Source organism: Melopsittacus undulatus, chromosome 2 (assembly GCF_012275295.1).
Source record: "Melopsittacus undulatus isolate bMelUnd1 chromosome 2, bMelUnd1.mat.Z, whole genome shotgun sequence".
Lineage (NCBI taxonomy): Eukaryota > Metazoa > Chordata > Aves > Psittaciformes > Psittaculidae > Melopsittacus > Melopsittacus undulatus.
Genome location: NC_047528.1, coordinates 89,759,209 through 89,781,703, shown reverse-complemented (window position 1 = coordinate 89,781,703; position 22,495 = coordinate 89,759,209). Strand labels below are relative to the sequence as shown.

General features: G+C 41.4%; 1 protein-coding gene across 1 annotated transcript; it reads right to left on the bottom strand.

The window, feature by feature from the left end:
- Positions 1–1,620: 1,620 nt before the first annotated feature.
- Positions 1,621–21,388, bottom strand: TMPRSS2 (transmembrane serine protease 2). Its single transcript, XM_031051328.2, has 15 exons — positions 21,351–21,388; positions 15,254–15,411; positions 13,986–14,051; positions 12,967–13,162; positions 12,570–12,653; positions 10,716–10,835; positions 9,232–9,361; positions 8,029–8,139; positions 7,206–7,249; positions 6,318–6,492; positions 4,422–4,597; positions 3,531–3,626; positions 2,997–3,139; positions 2,266–2,418; positions 1,621–2,064 (listed from the first exon to the last, which is right to left on the bottom strand). The coding sequence occupies exons 3-15, from the start codon at positions 13,998–14,000 to the stop codon at positions 2,053–2,055; spliced, it is 1,455 nt and encodes a 484-aa protein (XP_030907188.2). The 5' UTR covers positions 14,001–14,051; positions 15,254–15,411; positions 21,351–21,388; the 3' UTR covers positions 1,621–2,052.
- Positions 21,389–22,495: the final 1,107 nt, after the last annotated feature.

Here is a 22,495-nt window from a genome sequence, read left to right as displayed (position 1 = left end):
TGCTTATTTAATTCGATTTCACAAGCCACAGTGATTTCATTAGACCCAGACACTAAAACACATGCAGCATTCATGGACATCAAGCTCTCTTGCCTTGGGATTGTTCAAAGACCTTAAAAAAAAAAAAGCCTCTTGGATCACCCTCTTGTGTTGTTTTAATTTGTTTTGTATTTGAGGGGTTTTCTAATTGGATTCTCAAAGCACTTCAGACACTGAATGCAGCAACTACCTCCAAAAAAAGAATTAAAAAAACCCAAAACCAAATCCAAACACGAAGCAAAAAAAATACAAACCACTACTAAGGAAAAAGATTCATAAAAAAAGAATTTATTTGGTGCAGTGTTTACATGCAAGATAATTGCACTTCAGTACTAAAGGAGAAAACAAGACTAGTGGAGTCATTTCATTCAAAAGATTTATCAGTCTTAAAATAGACTTGTTATGGCTTTTTGATCCTTTGCACTATGAATATAAATGATTTTCAAAATCGTACTTGAGGTGGCACTCTTGACATTAATTACATTTTGCTAAAAAAATACATGCAGATACATAAAAGGAGAGCTGTAAGGAATTAAAAGCCAAATTTTATAAATGAGGTAGCTCATCTGGTTACACAGAAATGCAAATATGTGTTTCTTTGTATAAAATATCCAGCCTCTGTACATGTGTCTGCAATCAGAGGTCTATCACTTGCAACACAGCCTTACTGAAAAGTTTTGCCTATTGCCTTTCTCAGCAGAGAGAGTTCAAGACTCAACCTCCATGTGCGCAGCCAGGAACCTCTCCTTTGGGACACTTAATTCACTGCTTCCTGCTACAGCTCTGGAGCATAGCCTGCATCAAGAGTGACAGCAGGTTTTGCCTTTTTGGGTTCAGAGAATCTTAAGGCAGAACAGCACAATCCGACTGGTCTCACTTCAAACAATCTGACTTGGACAACTGCTGTGCTGAGATACTGAGGGCTTTTAATTATCTGAATACACAGTTGGTTGGGGGTTTTTTGTGCGTCTACCATAATGCATGAAAACTTCCCTTCATGCATATACTCCTCTCCTTCTACTCTGTTCTCGTGAAACCTGACCTGCAGTACTGCGTTCAGCTCTGGGGCCCCCAACATAAGAAGGACATGAAGTTGTTGGAGCAAGTCCAGAAGGGGCCACAAGGATGCTCAGAGGGCAGGAGCACCTGTGCTGTGAAGACAGGCTGAGAGAGTTGGGCTTATTCAGCCTGGAGAAAGCTCAGGGACCACCTCACAGCAGCCTTCCAACACCCAAAGGGGGCCTACAGAAAAGCTGGAGAGGGACTTTTTGCAAGGGGGGGACAGAACAAAGGGGGATGGCTTCAGGCTGAAAGAGGATAGAATTAGGTTATTAAGAAGAAATTCTGTACTATGAGGGTGGTGAGGCACTGGAAGAGCTATCCACAGAGAAATGTGGATACCCCATCCCTTGCAGTGCTCAAGGCCAGGTTAGACTGGGCTTTGAGCAACCTGGTCTAGCAGAAGGTGTCCCTGCCCATAGCAGGGGGATTGGAACCAAATGGTCCTTAAGGTCCCTTCCAACCCAAACCATTCTGTGATTCTATACCAAAAAAACATTTCTTTATTTTTAAATTGCCAACCAGCAGCTCAGAGAGTCAACATTCACATTACTTAACATTTAATTTAAAACACTACTAAACCAACTGTCTCATCATCCTGATACAAAAATCTTAGATTTTGATTAAAATTGCCATTATAAGCCTGTACCTGATTATCAAGTCAGAGTTATTCAACTAAAGAGAGACATTTCATCAAGCAGGTGACAGAACAGTTTCCGCCAGGCACAAGACCACCACAAGAAGAAATGTGATCATTGTGATAATCCTTCATTGATTAAGATCAGTCACTGTAGCCAGCACAGAACCGAGTGTGCAATCCTTCATGTTATTTTTTAAAATAATTCAAAGAGGAAAAAAAATCATTTGCAAAGTGAATAAATATCCCAGGCACCCATGGCTTCATTTATTCTTGTTCTCAGAAACATCGATCAGCAAGGAGGACAGCCAGCATTGTCATCGGTTTGCCTGTGTAGGAAAACCAAACCAACAAAGGTTCAAGTTCTGTTGACAGCTGACTGACTATCTTATCAATTACTTAGATGCATCATAACAGAACAGCCCCATTAGCAGACAAGTCACATTTATTTATTTATTTATTTTAAAAAAAAAAATCAAGGTTTAGAATTTTGGACATTTTCAATTATTAAAACCACCCAAATACTTTACCTGCATATTTTTATAAATCCAATCTGTAAACACAGTCATATTCCCATACACTCCTGGCCTATTGGGTGTAGCACAGCCAGATCCCCAGCTAGTATCTCCAACCAGCCACCACAAGGAGTTTTTGTTAGTTACTAGAGGACCTCCACTGTCACCCTGCACAAAATGCAAATGTATTATTATCAACCTGGCCACCAGAAAAGACACAATCCATTTCACTTCAGGAATACAGGTTAAGTTTCAAAAAAAAGCTAACCACCATTGTAAGGAAGTCGCTAAAACAAAACGTGATGGCAATTACAATATTAAATAACGACTGCTTGCAATAATGATGAAAATTGTTTGCCCAACACACTAAATGATACAGGCATTACTGACTTTCTTGTTCACCGACATAATGGTAGGCTATCACTGTGGTTATGAAGACCATTCATTGAACTTTAAATACCAGATAACAAAACATCCTTGAAGCATTCAAAAGGACTGCCTCACCCTCTTTGGTTCTTTAGTGACAACTCAGAACTGGCAGCCATTCAGAAGATGAAACAAAATCTTGCCCTTTTTAAGGGATGCACCATCAAAGGAGCTAGAAACTCTATCAAAATGTTACCTTTCCCCCCATCACACCCCCCTACCCCCCCATCTGTTTGTAATTAATAGATTATTACAAAAGCCTACTAGTGAGACCACAAAAATAATCAGATGATTATTAGGTGGTAATGAGGAATACTAACCTGACAGGAATCAATTCCTCCTTCTAGATATCCAGCACAGATCATTGTGGGCAAAATCGCACCATTATAGACAAAGATAGAATTACACGTAGACTGTTCTATTAAGGACACCCTAACATAATTCAAGTTATTTGATGTTTTACCTAAAAATGAAACATACACAAAACCACACATACAAAGACAAAATTATAACAAGCATCACATTATGTCACTATTATAAATCTCTTCTGCTAGCACTGTTCAAGATTAAACATACTAGAAACATTGGGATGGACACTTAAGGTATATGGTCCACCACACAGATAATGTGACATTAAAACTCCCTCGCAAGAGTTCAGTGAGTTACCCTGCTTTGCTGTCAGTGAACTGTAAAGCAAGAGAACATGCCACCTACCTGCCTACTCCAACCCCAAATCAACTGTGTTATCTACAGGGCTACTAAAAGCACATGAAATCTGCAAGGGGCAAAGAACACCTCCCTACAGTTGCTGTGGTTTATGCAGAAGACTGAAGCATTCCAGAGCCACTCTTTACCTCCTTGGCTCTCTGCTCCCCATCCAGATATCCAGCACTCTTGATCAGGCTCAAACATCATTCCTGGGTTAGGCAGACAAACTGGCTGTACAGTATCTACAAAAGAAACACAGTTACATCTGTAATCCCAGATGTCCAGATATAATTCGAAATAAATGCATAACCATAATCGACCACCACTTCAATACATACACACCATGCATTTTACCTGTACTTTACGTTCTGCATTCTCTTTGTAAAACCCTGCTGAAAATAATTACAAAGCAAGCAGGATTCAATGGCTACATATGAGAAGCATGAAACACAAAAACGTGATAAACAGAGAGTAGCAGCAGCAGAAGAGCTCCTCCAGTTTACTTCCAGCAGAACTTCAAAGTGATGAACTGAAATACAAAGGACCTGTACATAAAAAGCACTTCAAGTTTAAATAATGGTTTGTTCTCTGTTTTATACTGGTTGCTTACAAAGAACCTACATCTACTTTTAAGACAGACACTTCTTGGAACACTTAGTTTTGGGGCTGTTCTTTTGATTTTCCAATTGTTATTTGATACAAGTCGGTTTGGGGTTTAGTCAGTTTCCCACCTCTGTGTCCTGAGCCTGTATATATAGGAGTGGCAACATGTAAGCACTGCACAACATTCTGGGGTAAAAGTAAGTTATTGAAATAAGCCCAAACTCCTTTACCATGTACTAAATTTAAATAAATTCTACTTAGAAAATTGGAAGGTGGGCCCTCTGCTTCTACCTCTACCCTGCCTCTGTCTCTAACGCGTCTTTACCCACGTTATTCCCATATAAATATCTACAAGGATTTCTTCATGAACTTCAGAAGTTTTAAAGGACATGCTCATTGCGATCAGATTTTTTCCCTAAGAGCAGGATACATACCAGTAAAACTCAACGATGTCTCTAACTTCATAAGGGCGACATCATTGTCTTTAGAATCTGTATCATAATCTGGATGGGAAATTATTTGTTGCACTTTGTATCCATTTTTGATGATCATCTCATTCTGATTCAGAATCCCAGCATAAACCCTCCAGCTGTGCGCTTCAGAAAATTGTCTAGAGGAAAAACAAAGATTAGAAGGTTTGCTTCTCTGGTAATGAGTCACAGATTATGACCTTCAAAAAACAGTCTTCAGAAACAGTAGTCAAATGCATGTGTGACCAAGAATGCACATGCATTTGACTACCATTTCCAAAGAACAAGGTAAACAAATTGCAAGACCTCTCACTTCGGGAAAGCTTGACTCTTATTTCATAAATATATTAAAAATGAAAACAAATGAAAAAAATATATTTGAAATGGAGTAAGTATCACTGTCTGTCCCCTTAGTTACTGAGCACAGAGAATTACAGTCTGAGTCTGCAATACTGAAGCCTATTGATTTCCATGGCTGAGGGATCAAGCAATTTATTTTTGAGGTCTCACATGTTTGCGGTATCACTTGTGTACTATCTATCCAAAGCGCACAAGCCATAAAAGTCAGAAGTAGTAAAAATATGAAGGAATTTCACTATCTTGAAAATGCCAGATTTGTCAGGCTTTTTGTTGTGTGGTTTTGGTGGCTTTAAATGTTGAGCATGTTTGCTAGATGCAATTTAAGTAGTCTTGTGCTCCAGCATAGTTTGATAACTAGAAAACTTCCTGCACATGTTAGAACTCCTTCCACAAGAAATGCCAAGGCAGTAGTGGTTGCAACAGCTGTCCCTCTCTCAAAAACAAAACAAAACAAAACAAAATAAAAACAAACACACACACACACCCCCACAAAAAAAACAAAACAAAACAAACAACTCAAACCTAAGAACCAACAAACAACTCCAATCCCACCACAAGAAGACTGAAAAGCAGCTTTGTACCAGCTATGGCCTGATTGCTGTTCCTAAAGCTTTTGCATCTTACAGAGCTCAAATCAGAAAACAAAGGAGGGATAAGATCATCACATAAGAACACACACTTGCATTCCTTTCTCAAGGTTAAGGACAAAGTTATTTTTTCTTGGCTTAGACTCAATTGTGATCCAGTCAACCAACCATTGAAAATGTTTTTCCTTAGTGACTTTTTCCTCCAACAGAAGTGGCCACCTTTTAAATATATTCTGCCACTGTACATAGGTACCACAACACCCTCAACACTCCTTTACCTGTTAAAAATGTACCAAGTACCAGTCATTTTCCTTGTTTATGCCAATTTATAGTGCTTCTTGGACAGGTATAAACTAACATTTAATACGGACTTGGGCTTCACTACCATGTAGCATGAAGATATGAGGAAATAAGTGGTACAATCATCTTCAAATTGATCATGTCTACAGCTGTGTGATATTTGAGGGTTTGGCTTGCTCCCCCCCCCCCCCCATTTTTTTCCCCCCCTTTTCTGTTTTTCCTCACACTGCAATTTAACATCTTCATGAAACCATTGTACTGTCTGGTATTCAGTTTTGTGCCTTGAGTTTACATCTTCAGTTGGGTGGGTACTTGTGCCCTACACCACCATCCAACTTAATTTCCACCTTTAACTAGAAAGATTTTCTTCCTGTAGAAAATAGATGATCTACAGCCAGCCTCCTCCAGACCAAATTTTCCCTTAACAATTGAAAATCATATTGCTACATAGACAAAATACCATACCTAGCACCTGCATTAAAGGCAGGGGGGAGAGGAGGAATGGTATTTCATTCAGTTTTAAAGGAAAAAGTTGTGAGGCTTAAGCAAATTAGTGTATTTCACCATGGAGCAAGAAAAATCACCACCCAAGAGACAAGGGACAGAAACTTACCCTTCCACGCAGTGTGCAGCCGTCACTATCCACTGAGGCGTGATGATGGAGCCCCCGCAGATGTGGGTGCCCTGCACGTGGAGGCTGACCTGCCATGGCCACTGCCCCAGCACTGCCCCGCTGCCACCCACAATTCTGTTCATGATGTTGACGCTTTTAGTGGAGAGGCCGCACTCTAAAGAGTCAGTTACACACACAGAGGCATTAAAGAGCGAGCTGGTCTGGAAGATGGCTTCTGCAACTCAAGGCTTCCCTAGCAGAGAGGAGCACAGACTCTGTCTGACCTCTGCGCTGCTGGCCTTCAATTTGCCTTAGCTTGCACCCCTGCTTTGCACACCAAAATAGTGAGTCTCCCATAGCCTATACTCCCTTCACACTGTAAACATCAAGATGAGTATTTGGTAGCTGCTGTCCTCAGTTTACCACAAACCAGTGGTTCTTTACACCCCTGAATGTGGTATTCAAGCATCTCTGGCGAGCCACACAGACACAGTGCTGTGCTGCGCCACAAAACAGACAACAGCCAGGAATTTTGCCTCATGACAGCCATCACCATCAGAAACACACTGCCCTTCCAGCGTCTGTGCACTGGAAAGCAGATGTGCCATAGATGTCCCACCACAACTACTGGGTAAAGGCTACAAAGCTTCACTGCAGGCAAGTAAATTTAAAGGAGCTGGTGGCAGCAAAGACAAAAGCAACTGGGAGTCCAACATCCTCATCTCCTCTCCCTTCCGGCTCTCACCTTTTACCATCTGAAACTTGGAAACCAGAGTTAAATCATCTGCCCATCAAAAGATAGCAATTACTTATGCATATTTGAAAGGATTTCCCAGTCAGGGTATTTCAAAGCATGAATAAGCAGAAGCCTGAGCAACAGTCACTTACGTATGCAGCGCAGAGAAACCACCTTTCCTGATGCACAGGAATCACTGCAATAGAAATTTTAAAGAAACAGGTTTTTAGGTATACAGTGAAGCAAATGGTGGGCAAAGATCACCCTCCAGCTGCTTCTACCCTTTCCAGCTATATGCCCTGCCCTCACTTTCATTTTCCTGCCCAGAGTTCCCACTTTTATTTTCCCTTGCCAGCTACCCTTCCAGCAATCATCTGGCCTCCACCATTTCTTGCACAAAAGGTCTGTGAGCCTGTTGAGAAGCAATATGAAGAACAGCGTGAGGAAAAAGTTGAGCTGAATTATGAAGTAGCTGTAGAAGAATCTAAACAAGGAAGCCACAGGAACTTCGCAGGCACAGCAGTCTACAGGTTTAGGAACCAGACACCTCAGAGTTGTTTAATGAGAATAAAAATACTTTCCACAGTGAAAGATCCATTTTGTGTGTTCATATGACTAAAAAAAACAAACCCAAAGCTGTACCATCTGCTGGTAGCTATTGACACCATATAGAAACTCCTGTTGATGGCTAAAGAGCCTTAGAAAAGTATCTTTGACATGGCAGCCTCCTAGGCAGCATGGAGGACAGGACGGGACATCTCTTTTAAAAAAGAAGAAAGGAAGGGTGGAAAAATGACAGCTGTGGTTTTAAATAGGAGAACAGTTGCTGAAATCAGATGAAAAACAAAGTCTCTTTCCTTCTAAAAACCCCCACTAAAAGATGTGCTTGCATTACACTACAGGAAGAAACTACACCTCTTACAAAGCTAGAAAGACGCTGATAAAAGGAAGTAAGATTGTATTAAACAAAGATACCTGCAATACAGCTTTTTGTACAAATCTACATTCCCAGCACTTTCATTCAGCTTCATGTAGCTTTTAAAGCCATCTTCAGTTGCTACTCCTTCACTGTAGTAGTATGTATCTCTGCAAAACAGAAAGTCCGTTATGAAACCCACCAGGTTCAGTTTTCAAACAAAAAACAATAAAGCATGCCAAGCTACAGTTTCTCGCATAAGTAACACCAAAAATAGGATTTTTTTTTAATTAAGCACAGTACCCCAGGGGTGTTGTACAGTGCCAGAGACTCAAGATTCTTTAAAATTTTGTCAAATTCAATTTCCCATCAAACAGTTCCTAGATTAAAATATTATTTTTATCTAATATGCACACTCAGCAGGAATCTTCAGCCTCATGAGATAGCACAAGATGAAGAGATGCCTTTGCCAGTACATTTACATAGCATAGCAAAGTTCAGGTCCAGTAAGTCATGACAGCCACATTTCTGTGGCACAATGAGAGCAGTAGCAAGTGGTGCTGTTCTGCCAGCCTTTCCAGGTGAGGACAAGCTCCATGTTGTAAGACATGCTGCTGGGCTTTCTTACTAGAGTTGGAACTGCTGGGGTCATTGCTGGTTCAAAGACCTGAATTCAGAGTGCCATGACAGAGTGGGCACACACAAGTTCTGCCTGGGCAATAAATTCACCCCACTACTCCATGCACAACAGTAGACAGCATTTGACAACTGCAACAAAAAGATGCAACATCAAGTGTTTCAACCATAGAAGAATTTAGCCTACAGCATTCTGCGAGAAGGACACAGGCAGCACGCAGGGCCTCAAATGTTTACGTCGATTTTCCATGTGAGCTTGTGTTAACTTGTGTCCTCAGAAGATCAAGGTTTTCTATGCAACACTGGTGATGATTGGTCAAGTCAGACTGGATGTTACTGAGCAATTATAATGATCGGAAGCAAGCTCTGGAAGACGTTTGTAAGTGAATGTATTGGGTACAAGTGACTCCACTGAATTACTACGGCATGCATGTCAGACCCCATAACTCATTGGAGCCATATTTCATTTTGATTCTGTAACAACTACCACTGTTAAAATAACACTCACCTTCTTTCACAAAAACTAGATTGCCAACTGCTTTTTGTTTCAGGTACACATTCTTTAAAACAGCAAGAGGGAAATTTTAACCTTTCTGTGTATGTGCAAAGGCTAATGAATGACTTACACACTGTAGCCCATGTCTTTACATGCAGTCTTCCCATAATCATCATACCAGTCATCTTGACAAACAGGATACCAGGATTTGCTGACAGGTGAATAAACTTGCAGGATAAAGTTTGGTCCAAAAAGTCTAACTGCCAGAAAAAGAAGAAGAAAAAAAAAAACAAAACAAACCAAGAACATCACACACTACATTACTGCTCTCTCTCTCCTTAAAAGTATTGTTACCCATAATAGTTGTTTGTATGTATGAAGTGGTGTTAATTTAATGCTGTCTTCTATTCCATTTCTGAAGAAATACCAAGTAGATAGAAATACTGAAATGACTTTATTACTTTTTGTAAAGAAATTTCAAGAACTGCCTGTTTAAAAATGCAAGTGTTCAAGTCTGTTCACCTTTCATTACAGCTTTTAAGCTCAAAATTCTCTTTCACATTCTACCACAGAGAAAGAATGTAATAGCCTCATCATCTACACAACCATGTATTTCTTAATATATCATGCATTGTGTATAAACAAAATATAATCTGTTGTAATATATTTTTATTGGATATTAATAGATAAAATTTATTCAGAGAAGTGCTTATAGTGCAAGAATGTGACAAGCAGCAATTAGCTCTGACACTGCATATCCCACTGTGTTTTGTATCTCATATGCATTGTATTCCATATGTAATGTGCAAAATTATTTGCATATTAATTTAATATAAAATAGTTCAAGCAAAAGGATGGAATGAGCAGGCTTCTTCAAAAACCCATTATTTAACCAAATGGAGAGGAACAGCCTTAGAGCATATGCCAGCAAATGCTTCCCTTGCACAAGACGTGCAGAAAAAAATTCCCAGAGACATTAAAAAAAGAGCACAGACAGAGTTTTCTAGAGTAGCACTGGCACAACACATGTGTTAGAAATGAGATGCCGTGCCTTTGGAACAGATAAATTGATGATGTTTCCACCTTCAGCTCTGCACTAAAGCCTCCCTTGGCATCTTTTCAGTTGAAAAAACTGATCAGATCAGGCTTTCTTACACAAAGGAGTTATGAAGTAGTTGAAGCATTACTGGGAGAATGAAGAATGCAAAATATATGGAAAAAGACACGCCTGACTGAAGACCACCAGCTTTATATTATCAGCTGAAGGTCTACTACGAAATCAACTATGACTGTTCATTCCAGAGACAATATTACATTCAATTTTGCACAAATCCCATTCAAATTAAAAGGTGATATTCTAAAAACTGTTTCAAAGTTAAGCCATCACAAACCCCTGAAATCAGTCACTCTGTTTCAGCTTTTCAATCGGTCTGGAAACAAAGTGAATATCTAGACACAGCCTTCAAAGCATTCAAACATCCTAAAACCATTTTAGAGGTATAATTTAGGCTAAAACAGCCCCACTGTAGCTTAGGCTGGCTTTAGACTAGAAAATCTGTTCAAAAACCTCTCACAGTTGGCTGAGGGTCCCCATGCTTGACTGCCAGCACTCACCACACCGGTTTTCGTCCTCCCCACTGGGGCAGTCACTCACTCCATCACACCATTGCGAGGGTGGTATACAGACTCCTGAAGATCCACACTCAATTAAGGAGCCAAGACAACGATTCTCTACTGCAGGTAGAGAGCAACACAGACATTAGACTGAACATCAATTATCCTAGCCTTAGGTGACTACTGTTTACTCTTAAGGAGTGTTCCACTTTGATAAAGCAAAACATCAGAAAGAGCTCTAACCCTAACTCAGAGATGGGAGGAGACCTAGCCTGACACAACAGAAGATGCTCTGTTCTTTACATCACTTGTCAAATTAAGTCACTCATGTAGCTGATTGTATTTTGTCCACTGCCTCCCGTGAATAAGCAAGCAACATTAAATTGTCTAAAAGGAGTCAGCTTTACACTGACAAAGCATAACACTGAGAAACGGAAAAGGAGGAAGACAGCAATTACTCCAATTACATCCTTTTTCTTTTGCTGCCATTTAAAACAAGATTACATTCATCCTGTATAAATAAAGTGAGTCTCATCCTAATAGTTTTAAATTAACACCCTTCTCTCTTCCTTTTGTTTACTCCACAGAATAGAGAGGCTCCTAAAACCGTAACAATTTGTTTTTTAGTTTCATTCAAAAAGTGGCTTTCATGAAAGGGAAATTAAGATAGTACAAGACAAAGCTGAACAGAAGTGTTCTAGCCCAGCTTCAGAGTTCAGTCACCCTGGCTGCAGATGACTTCCAAAGTGAAGATACCATTTGTGGTAAGGGTCACAGTGGTGACACAGGCTGGCCTCACAATTAACACACTTTCAAAGCAAAAGCCTCACAGAAACATATAATGGATGCTCCAATCCCATAAATCTGCTCCAAGAGAGATCCCATTTTATCAAAATAAAAGGTATCTTGACTGTTTACACTCCTGCAGTTAAGGTATACAAACTTACTTCAATCTTCCTCCTTCACCTGAATTTACATGAAGTTCAAATTCAGAACAGTTACATTTCAGAAAAGATGCACAGCAGTGACTTCCTAATGAAATGCACTGCAGAACATGTTGGCAACACACAGCCATGTGCCAGCTATCCCCCAGTGCAAAAAACCCTTGCAAGAGCTCAAGCTACTCTTTACTAACAGCTATGGTGCTGCACTGTTATACTGCACCATCTTTGCAGGCAGACTGGAGCTTTCTAGAGATACCAATTGAATAAGCTGCTCCAGAAGAATCAAAAAGCAGATGACATCATTTATGTCAAAAGCATATTCTCTTGGTTAAAGGAAAGTGACAGCAGCATTTTTCAGAAGGAAGGAAGGAGGGAAGGAAGGGAGGGAGGGAGGAAGGGAGGGAGGGAGGGAGGGAGGAAGGGAAGGGAGGAAGGAAGAAAGGAAGGAAGGAAGGAACCCAAACAGAACAAAAACACAAACTCCATTAGGAAGCAATACAAGTTCATAGAATCATAGAACAGTTAGGGTTGGAAAGGACCTTAAGATCATCAAGTTCCAACCCCACTGCCATGGGCAGGGACACCTCCCACTAAACCATATCACCCAAGGCTTTGTTCAACCTGGCCTTGAACACCACCAGGGATGAAGCATTCACAGTTTCCCTGGGCAACCCATTCCAGTACCTCACCACCCTTACAGTAAAGAATTTCTTCCTTATATCCAGTCTAAACTTCCCCTGCTTAAGTTTTAACCCATTACCCCTTGTCCTATCACTACAGTCATCTCTCAAGAGACAGGTAATGAAGGCTTTCTTGTCACAAATTTGGCATAAAATGGAAGAATTTATATTTCTAACTTTAAAAGTTTAATACATCTTTTCTTTCAGAACAAAAAAAAAATAATTCTTACCAAAATACCAAATGAAGAAAGCAGCAACTGCACAACAAATTACTATTAAAATAGTTACTATAATGATTATGGCTTTCTTTACACCTGAAACGAAAGCAAGAAGAAAAAGAGAAATTATGTTCACAAATAAGGTAATTTCAAACCACCAACACCATCTATTTTCTTGACATAAAAACCCCACACTTTTTTGCCAGACAGACTTTCCTCCATTCCACTATCCTTCCTCCAAATTGCCCAAGTTCCTGTCTAGTTATACTGGTATCCCAGCCAGCTATTACTTCTTCATCCACAGGGAGGTGGCTCCTTCAGTACCAGAGCTGGAAGGGAAGATCGCTTTTATTATCTTACTTAGGAAGACCTTAATTCTAAATTTGGAAGAAATCACACCAAAACTTACCTGATGAACATGTTCTCCTGGATGAATGCGCTACTGGCCTACTTGACTGATAGGTATCAACCTTTGGGACATAGCTTGGCACTGATGGAGCATTTGTTGTGAAGTACGGGGGATACGGGTTAGCACCTACTGGCTGCCTGGCAGAACAGACATTTTCTGGCTGAAAGCCACAATTTTCATAGTATGGCCGTGGACCCTAAATGGTAATGTTGAGTTGAAGGAAACAGGAGAAAATTAAAAACAAGAGGCAAGAGAGCAATTAGGACAAAGTAAGTTTCAGGTGCCATTTACATTCAGAACCCTACTAAGTAATACTGCCAATTCAGAAATACACCATGCATGCATACACATCCTAGTCACTCAAATTTGCACAGAGAAAGAGATTTACAGTACATTCCTAATACGTTGCATTTTGAATAATAAAAATAACAGAGTGAGGCTGGAAGGCATATGAAGGGATCAGTCTCCTGATCCAAAGCAACTCAAGAAAGATTCTTGAGCCCAGCTTTCCAGCTGGCTGCACAAACCATTGCATTAGAACATCTGACAGGGTAGAAATAAGCATCAAGGCCAGTTTTAGATAGCACCATCATTGAAAGAAACACTGACAAGTACCAGCCTTTCCGGGTACAGTTGTCTAGGTCTAGGATGAATGTTTACTGTCCCATAATGTCTTAAAACACCACCTAATGTAATTCTGGCCTACAAACAGGTTGTGGAATATTTATCCTGAAAGAGCATTAAGAACTAGTTAGAGCCCATTTCAATCTATACCTCAAAAACAAGCTTTAAAAGCATAAATCTCTCCCAGGAGCACCTGGCCATTTGAAGTGCTAGTTAATTCAAGACTCTTACTCTTGCCTCAGTGTCACTTTCCTTTTTTGCAGAAAACACAATTACTCCACAGTTTAAAAGACTTATTAACTACAGGACCACTCAACAGGCTGTTACCTGTAAACAAATAAAATCTCATTAAGGAAAAAAAAAGCAGAGAGGAATATTTTGAATATTTTACTTACTACAGTAGAGGTCATCTTTATCAGCAATATCAAAACAATTCAAGTGTTTGGAAGTAAAGCCTGAACCTATATAAAAATAAAGAACAAAACAGAGAACAATCACAAACAGAAGCTTTGCCATATCTCTTGTCAGTTTTCCCTTTGGAAAAACACCAAATCTGCAGGGAAAAAAATACAGACGTATTTCAAGAGAAGGTCCAAATTAAGGTGCAGCATGAAATCAGATCTCAATAGCCTCTCAATACAACCTTGAGGATTATACAGTGGCAACTATTCATTAACACGAGCGCCACACAAACCAAGAAGATTAAGTTAGTGCTCACTCTCACTGACAGAATGAGAGTTAAAGAATATCCTGGCAACAACCCACATGGTGTCAGTACCAAGTTCAGGTCCTCCTGCCTCTCTCAACAGTTACTCATGTATCACTCTGAGGTTTATGACACAGAAACGAGAACATGAACAAAGCATCAGGAAATACAAATTCAACTAACTCATTTAACAATGCCACGGCTAGCAGCCCACAGGCCACATCTTTTTCACTCTTCCACACTGCAAACAGTTGTCATCTCAGTTGTGTGTTGTAGCCATCACAGCAAAGACAGGAAAAAAAAGTACAGCAGGGAAACAATATGCCACACCAATACGGAAGTTTTTCACATAGAGTAAAAGAGAGGAACAACATCCGATGTTTCAACCATATAGCAGTTTATTTTAAAGTTAAACATTAACATTAAGTAAAACCACAGATTAGCAAACACACAAGAAACACAAAATGATTTTGCTACAGTTCTAAAATAGGCAGTTACACATCTCTATAAGCAATCATTTTAAAAAATAATTTAATCTACTGAGTCCTCTCGTAATGTTACTCTACACGAAAAAGCAGCCTAGGAAGTGCGTCAGTCATGCACTTAGAAATACCTTTCTCCAGCTTGCAAAGCAGTACCCTGCACACAGGCACACTGCCATGACCCCTGTTGAAAGCCATGACTATAAAGAGCAGTTGTATTAAGACACAACATAATTCAGCCCAAAGTATAAGCTTATGTTTCAGAACATGTGCTAAGGCATCATCTCACCCAAAACTGAATTGTACATATCTCGACAGTGGCTTGGCTTGAGCATGCTAATACTTCATAACAATTTATGAAGGCTCACTCTGGTATTTGCTTATTAGTGCTAACAAAGAAAAGTAAATAATAATGCACTGTTGAACTCTCATTTGCATGGCAGACAGGTAAAAAACAAGCCTTATTCCTACTTACAGCAAGTCCATCAGATTGGTGACTAAGGCTGCAGGACTTATGCTTTATGTTGCATCCATTCTTACCCAGCTCTTCACAGCAGAGTCAGGAAGTGCAGCTCTGCACAGATTTAGAGGATAAGTAACAAGTCACAGGAAGGAATTTTTGTTCCTTGTTCTCTGAAAAGGAGGGGGGGGAATTATTATGAAGTTCAGTGATAGCACACAGAAGTAGCGATTCTAAGGTACTGTGACAAAAGAAATACTATGACCAAAGAAAAGTAAGTATTTTTTACATTAGCATTTGAAAGGCTTTGGAAATCTATTTCCCATCCAGCTTCTGATTAACAACAGTTTTCCATTATCACACCAGAAAACACAGGGAAGTCATAGGTTGTCCCAGGTTCAGCAGTAGCAGTCATTTTCCTTCTTCTTAGTAGCTGGTGCAGTGCTGCGTTTTTTGACTTTCAGCCTTGGAACAATGCTGATAACACTGATGTTTTTAGTTGCTGCTCAGTAATGTTTACCCTGACCAAGGACTTTCTGAGTCTCATGCTCTGCCAGGGAGGGGAAGCAGGGAGGAAGCAGAGACAGAACACCTGACCCAAACTAACCATAGCACAGCATGCCCAGTGTATAAACTGGGGGGAGTTCCCCAGAAGGGCTAGATCACTGCTTGGATCGGGCTGGGTATCGGTTGGCAGGTGGTGAGCAGTTGTATTCTCTTCCCTTATTATTTCCCTTATCTTCATTATTATTGGTGGTAGCAGTAGTAGTTTTGTGCTATACGTTAGTTACCAGACTGCTTGTATCTCAACCTGTAAGAGTTACATTCTTTCCATTCTCCTCTCCATCCCTTCCTGAGCGGGAGGAGGAAGAGGGGGATGGGGGGGAGTGAGTGAGCAGCTTCATCTTTCTGAGTTACCAGCTGGGCTTAAACCACGACATAGGTACATACAGATTTCTATGCTATTACACATATACATTTGCCATACTTTTGCCAGTGCACTAAAAACAGATTAAAGCAAAACCACTGGGCTCCCGTTAGTACACAAAAATAGTTTAAGGCAAAAATCCATGTATAGCATCCAATAATGATATAATCTAGTTTTCCTAAACACACATTACTGACAACCCTCAAAAGGTTTTACAAATACACCAAGAATACTGCAACAACTTCACAGATAAGGAAGCTGGGTCATGGAGAAACAAACAGACCTGTCAAACACTCCCCATCCCAGCAGCTATATAGCTGGAAGAGACTGGTCCATCTTATCTCAGTCCAATACTTTGGCCTCCAACTCACCTCATACATCAGACAGATCTGAACAGATCCCACATAAAAGTATCATAAACTACTCTCGTACATAAGAGTTTAGTGGGAACATATACCTATCCTTCCCTCCCACTGCCAGTCATTCCTCCTGATGTCTGAAGAGATATAATGGCACTTTACTGGGTATATCTGAAGAAACAAACCTCAAGAGTCCTTTAAAGTGAGCTAGTGGAATTAATGTATACAGCAATTTTCAGGCAAGGAAACAGGGATGAAACTCCCTCCCCCACAACAGACTTGAAGGTAAGGAAGACAGGGCCCAGGAGGCCAGGGCCTTGCAGATCAGCTTGCTAACAACTTCTGGAGCTTTTTTTTTTTTTCCTATGGATTTCTGCAAATTAATTTTTCATATTTAAGCAAAAGTTGTAGTAGAGTTGGTCTGTACTTCATTTGATAAAATACTACATAATTGAATATAAACTTCCTAGACTATTAGCCATCCAAAGGCTTGTCCTCCTCCCTACCACAGTGACAGTCACTGTCCCCTGGACAGGAAAGCCACCAAGCAAAGGGTCATGCTGCTCTGCTGTAAGTGGTCCTCAATGCCACATCCACCTCCCCTTTTACCTCCTCCTCACAGCAGCAGGTCATGACTCCTGTACATTGCATGTCCTTCACTAGCCAGGAGCCCAACATCCCAAAAAGACAAAAGAAAGAACAAAAGGCAAAGAAATGCTAAAGATTTAACCATGATTTTGTTAATGAAACCGGAATTGCTAATTGCTGGCTTCTACCCTAGTTCTCCATGCAAGAAATAATAATCATACTTCCTTAGTACACTATTCTGTACTAGTTCTGTGCTAACTCCTGATGTAATTGTCAGTTAAGAGCAGTAACATGCTTTGGAGGCATGGAGCTCCACAAGCACTGCTAGCTGTATTAGTTTCCACAAGCCTTTAAACAGATATCACTCTGTTGTTTCCATGCCTAGGTCAATTAGAATCAAGCCATTAACATCAGATATCCTAACGCAACACTGAATTCAACTTGGCCGGTGAAGCCAGAGTTATATGGGCAACAGCATACTTCCTGAATTTATGTATTACTTCAATACATATTTTGTGGTATTTCCTGAAACAGAAACAACATTAGCTGTTTGCTAAGCTCTATGATAGGTATATACAACCGAAAAACAGCAACCAAAAAAAACACCAAACTAGCTCTTCACAGTTAGACTTATGTGAAAGCAACCACATGCAAAGTAAGGAAGGAGAGGACAGAACAATTAAAAGCCAAATGCATAAAGTCAAATCCAGCTTCTAAAAGGCAGAACACAACAGCACCCAAAAAACATGAATACTAACTCAGTGTCATATCCAAGAAATCAGCTGCTCCCTTTACCCAGATAAAGAAATATAATACTTGCAAATGAACAAACTGGAAAAGCTTATTAAGATAGCAAACGAGTAATTCCAGTGAAAAAGCTCAACCTTAAAAAGGACAAGCCAAGAAATTATGGCTTTTTTGATGACGCTAGCAAGGAAGTATGCGTCATCCTTTTTATTCCAAACAGTTTTATAGCCACCTACAAGTTTCAGTAGCATAATCTTAAACACAATATAACCATGGTATGAAGGTGGGCAGAAAAGGGAGGAGGGGCAATAAAAAAATAAGGACAGAGAGAATAAGCAAAGAGGTTATTCCAGATTCATTTATATGATCTTTTCACACAGTGGGCAATTCCTGCCTCTGCTATCTGGACAAGAAAAAAGAAACATGGTCAAGATTCCTGTTTAACAAGCAACACTAAAAATTAGCGTGATTTGCAAATGAAGTGTAGAAAGATTTAAAAAAAATCAGTTATGTATGAAAAAGAACAAAATAAGGAACTAATGCAGATTTTTCATGTCATTTGATTAACAAGAGCTCCTTGATACTTCTTCAGGATGTAGTACTGAGTATTTTTATTGAGATGATTCACAAAATGAGTAACATTTATTGCACAGGGTAAATTTTATTTTTTGGAAGGGATCAAAGACAAAGCAACTGAATGTCTCAAAGTATTCAAAATCAGGTTTTTCCAATATCCTGGCCTTTCAGCTAACCTTCTCAATAAAGATAAGCTGTAACCCGTGTGCCTATGCAGTAATACTACACATCTTGCAGAGAAATACATGAGGCTGTGTAAATAGTTATATGAAAGGTTGCAACAAATGGAGCTTTAGCATTCTTAGATCTCCTAAGAAAACGCTTTGAGCCTACTCTAGATTAACTCCTAAAATACCATTAAACTGTACTACTACTTATAAACAGTTGTCAAAAAAAAAAACAGAGCCTCCTGACAAGCACTACCAGCCACTCAGAGTCCACAACAGTATTCCCAACACCAGCAAACTAAGGTTAATACTACTTCCACACGAAAAAGCTCTGAGTGTAGCAGTCTTGTTTTAAACAGTTATAGGATGCTGTAGTCATACTATGGATAGTCAACTATTTGTCTTTTCTGAACAGATGTTAGAATGAAACTTAGCCTATCATGAGTATATCACATGCCTTTCTTAGGAAGGGTGGGGTGAGAAAGGAGGCCAAAGTGGTGTTCCCTAGCTGAGTGCATGATAAGTGGCAGAATACCCTACAAAAGAAAAGCTATTTCTGAAATAGAAAGGACCAAGAGCCCAGAAGAGCAAGATTTGCTGGCATGGTAGGAGATGGATCTATTGGTCAGGCAACAACTGCAAAGGCAGCAATTGCCCACACCACGCACCACCTCGTGCACAGATCGATCACAGTGTTGCTAGAGGATACAGCAACAGGCAGCCTGACACTTGGATGCTTTCTTTCCCTATGCTAGATCCCCAGTTCTGCCTCTGTTCTCCCCCATCCATGGCAGAAGCAAATAACCTCACCTGGCAATAAAATTCAAGTCTCTGTTTACAGCACTGAAAGACTCCAGCAAGGAAAAAAAAGCTATCAAGAATACTTGTCTACCAAATTAGAGTTGAACATGAATATTGTATGAATATGGTACCAATAGCTACCCATTCTGCAGGAAAATAAAAACTAGCCGTATTAACAAATCAGACTTACTTAGGTATTTCCCCGGGTCAGCTGTTTTCAACTTGTGAATTAGTGATTCTGAGGAGCTGTAAACCACTTCCAAGGGCTGTATGACATGGAAGAAAGAAAAGCAAGCCTGCCGGAAGGAGGTCTGAATTCACTCCCCAGGGAGGCTCCTATTGCCAGAGACAAGTTTAGGGATCCAGACACCAAAGACATGGGAGACGTATGGATACAGTAGCTTGGACGAAACTGAGCTACCATCGCAGTACTGAAACTATTCGGCGTGGATCAAACCTTGCCTGACACAAGGAAGAGCCCATACGTTCAGGAGAAGGAACTCCAAGATAAACGTTTTGACCAGAATTCCAGAATACTGTTTTGCTTTGGTTTTTCATCAACATCCAGGAATGTATTTTAAACTTATTTCCGTTTTCAGGCTAGACTACTGTGACAGATTTGCTCCAGGAAGACTTTTCTATGTATCAGTACAATTTTAACGGTTTAAGAATTAAAGGAAAAATGAAATAAAAGTTAAGTCCTACTTTGACATTAAATTTAACCTTAGTTCAACTGTCTTTTGGCTTTACATTGATATCTGTAATAGCCACTGGTGCGATCATTTCCCAGTTCCATTGACCTATACCATATATAACATCTATCTTGTTCTTGGCCTAACACTGTCTTAGTTGATACAAGTCAGCCTTCAGAGGTGAAGCTGCTTCCTTCAGCTGTTCCTAAAGCACTAAAAGCATTAGTGTCATTTTAATCAGGGCAAACAGTAATAGGACAAAGGCACAGCATGAAAATGGTCTCTAAAATTCACTGTCATGCACCCACCCAGAATCTCAATGTGAAACTCAATGTCCTGGTAAGCTGTGACAGTCAATAAAACCACCTGAGGGGAAGTGAGGAGTGGAGCTGATTTCAGCTTTCAAAACTTTGGCCGAATAGTTTCAATGCTAGGGCTCCTGTGGGAAGGCAGTCTATCAAAAAAGTTACTCCTCCAAAATTACTTAACAAGTTGGGACAACGATAATCAGAAATCAGTGCTTTTGCAAGGGAACACAATGAAGAGCCCCAAGAGCCAGATGCTGTCCATTCTCTGTGTGGGCAACTGCTCACAACGTGACCTTGACAAAGCTGCCTAATCTCGCAGCGTCTCGTCTCCTTCCACCACGACGCAAGAAACGGACAACCTCCATCTCGAGAAGCCAGAGGTGGGCCAGCGCTGGCGTGAGTAAAGCATCGAGCACCTTTCCTCCCGTACCTCCTGAAACCGCGTTGTTCACTGCACAATAACCCGTTCACCTCTCCTGCGCTAGTGCGCAGCTCCCACCTTGCTTTGCCCACCGCTCCGCAGAGAACCGCAACTTTTTCGCGTTCATCTACCACCAGAGAAACCAGCTACGGAAAGGAAGCAACTGGGTAAAGCACAGGGAAACGCCGCGGAGAGTTTACTAGCCCCCAGGATTTTATCCACCCGCACCTCCTTTTCTTGCTCTCGGGAGAGGACGACATACGTGTTCCGTCCTCCCCACTTCCCCCGGCCCCTATGTAGGACGGCGATTTTCAGGTGCCCCCGGGGTCCCTCCGCTCTCCTCCAAAGTAAACTTCCACAACCAAAAGCCAAAAACCACAGGCGCCACTCGGAGCGGCCTGGCCGGATCTCCCCCCCTCCCCCCTCCACGAGGAGACGGTGCTCCTGAGCCTGTGAGAGCCGACTGATCCCAGAGAAATAGTCCGTGTGAGGCGAAGGGGCCACGGCGGGGAGCACCGCGCTTACCGGAGCTGCCCTTGCCGGAGTGAAGCCCAGGAGGGACGGAACCCGGTGCACCGAGCCGGGAGCAGCCGGCGCTGCCGGGGAGGAGTTACCCGGCGGGGGGAGCAGCGGGGAAGGGCAGGTATCGCCAGGTGGATGCGTCGCCCGGCCCCTTCCTACCACCGCCGGGGAGGAGGAGGGTACTGCCCGCAAGAGGACGGCGCCCAACAGCCCCCTGGGGAGCCCAGCCGTACGACAACCCTTTGTGCCCGGTCGGGGCCGGCAGCCGTTCCCAGTCAGACGGCAGATAGACGGGGGATCCCTTTTCCCCCTTCCTTCCTCTTCTCCCCCCCGCCCCATAGTCTGCAAAACGAGCAAGCCGGATGGAAGGAAAGGGACCCCCGAGAAGGGCCTGCAGACCCCGTTGGCCGCGGCAGCCCGGGGCCGCTTCGGTGATGGTGCCTCCCCTTGCGAGCCCCGCTCTGGGCTGATGTGCCCCGGGTTTTGCGGTTTCTACTCTAGCCTAAGCGGGCTGGGGGGGGGAGGGGGGGGGGGGGAGGAGGGGGGGCTGGGGCGTGCCTTTTACTTTTTTGGATCTTCACATCAACCTGTCTTCCCCGGGTTTCAGGGTGCTGTGTGCAAATAAGAAGCCACAAGGCTTCCCTGAACAGGGCAGGTCAGGAGCTGATAAAGATTACTTATAAAACATCCAGCTCAAGCAAACTGCTTCTTTTTCTGCCGTTTAGGCCATTTAATAAAGAGGCACTCTGGAAAATCACTGCAATCTCAATGGTCACGTTACTTACAACGCCCTAGTGACTTGCGGTAACTCCCCTGTAAAGCAGATCTACACGAGTGAGGTTTTTCTCTGCCAAAGCTGAGCTCCAGTGGAAAAAAAAAAAAAAAATTAAAAAAAAATCCACTTGTATCCCAAAATCTCAGAGTATGACTGGAAAGGTGCATAGGTGTTTGACGAAATTCCACTCACTTTTAATAAAAGTGCCATGTTAGCTACAGTATTGCTGCATGCTAATCTTAACATCTCTGTTTGGAGACTACAGATAAGGCACAGTATGCAGTTTGGCTTGATAAGTGTTTGGGGTTTGTTTATATTTCCAAATGCATATCAGGGAGTTACATTAAGTACAGCAAGAGGCTAAGCTTGTATG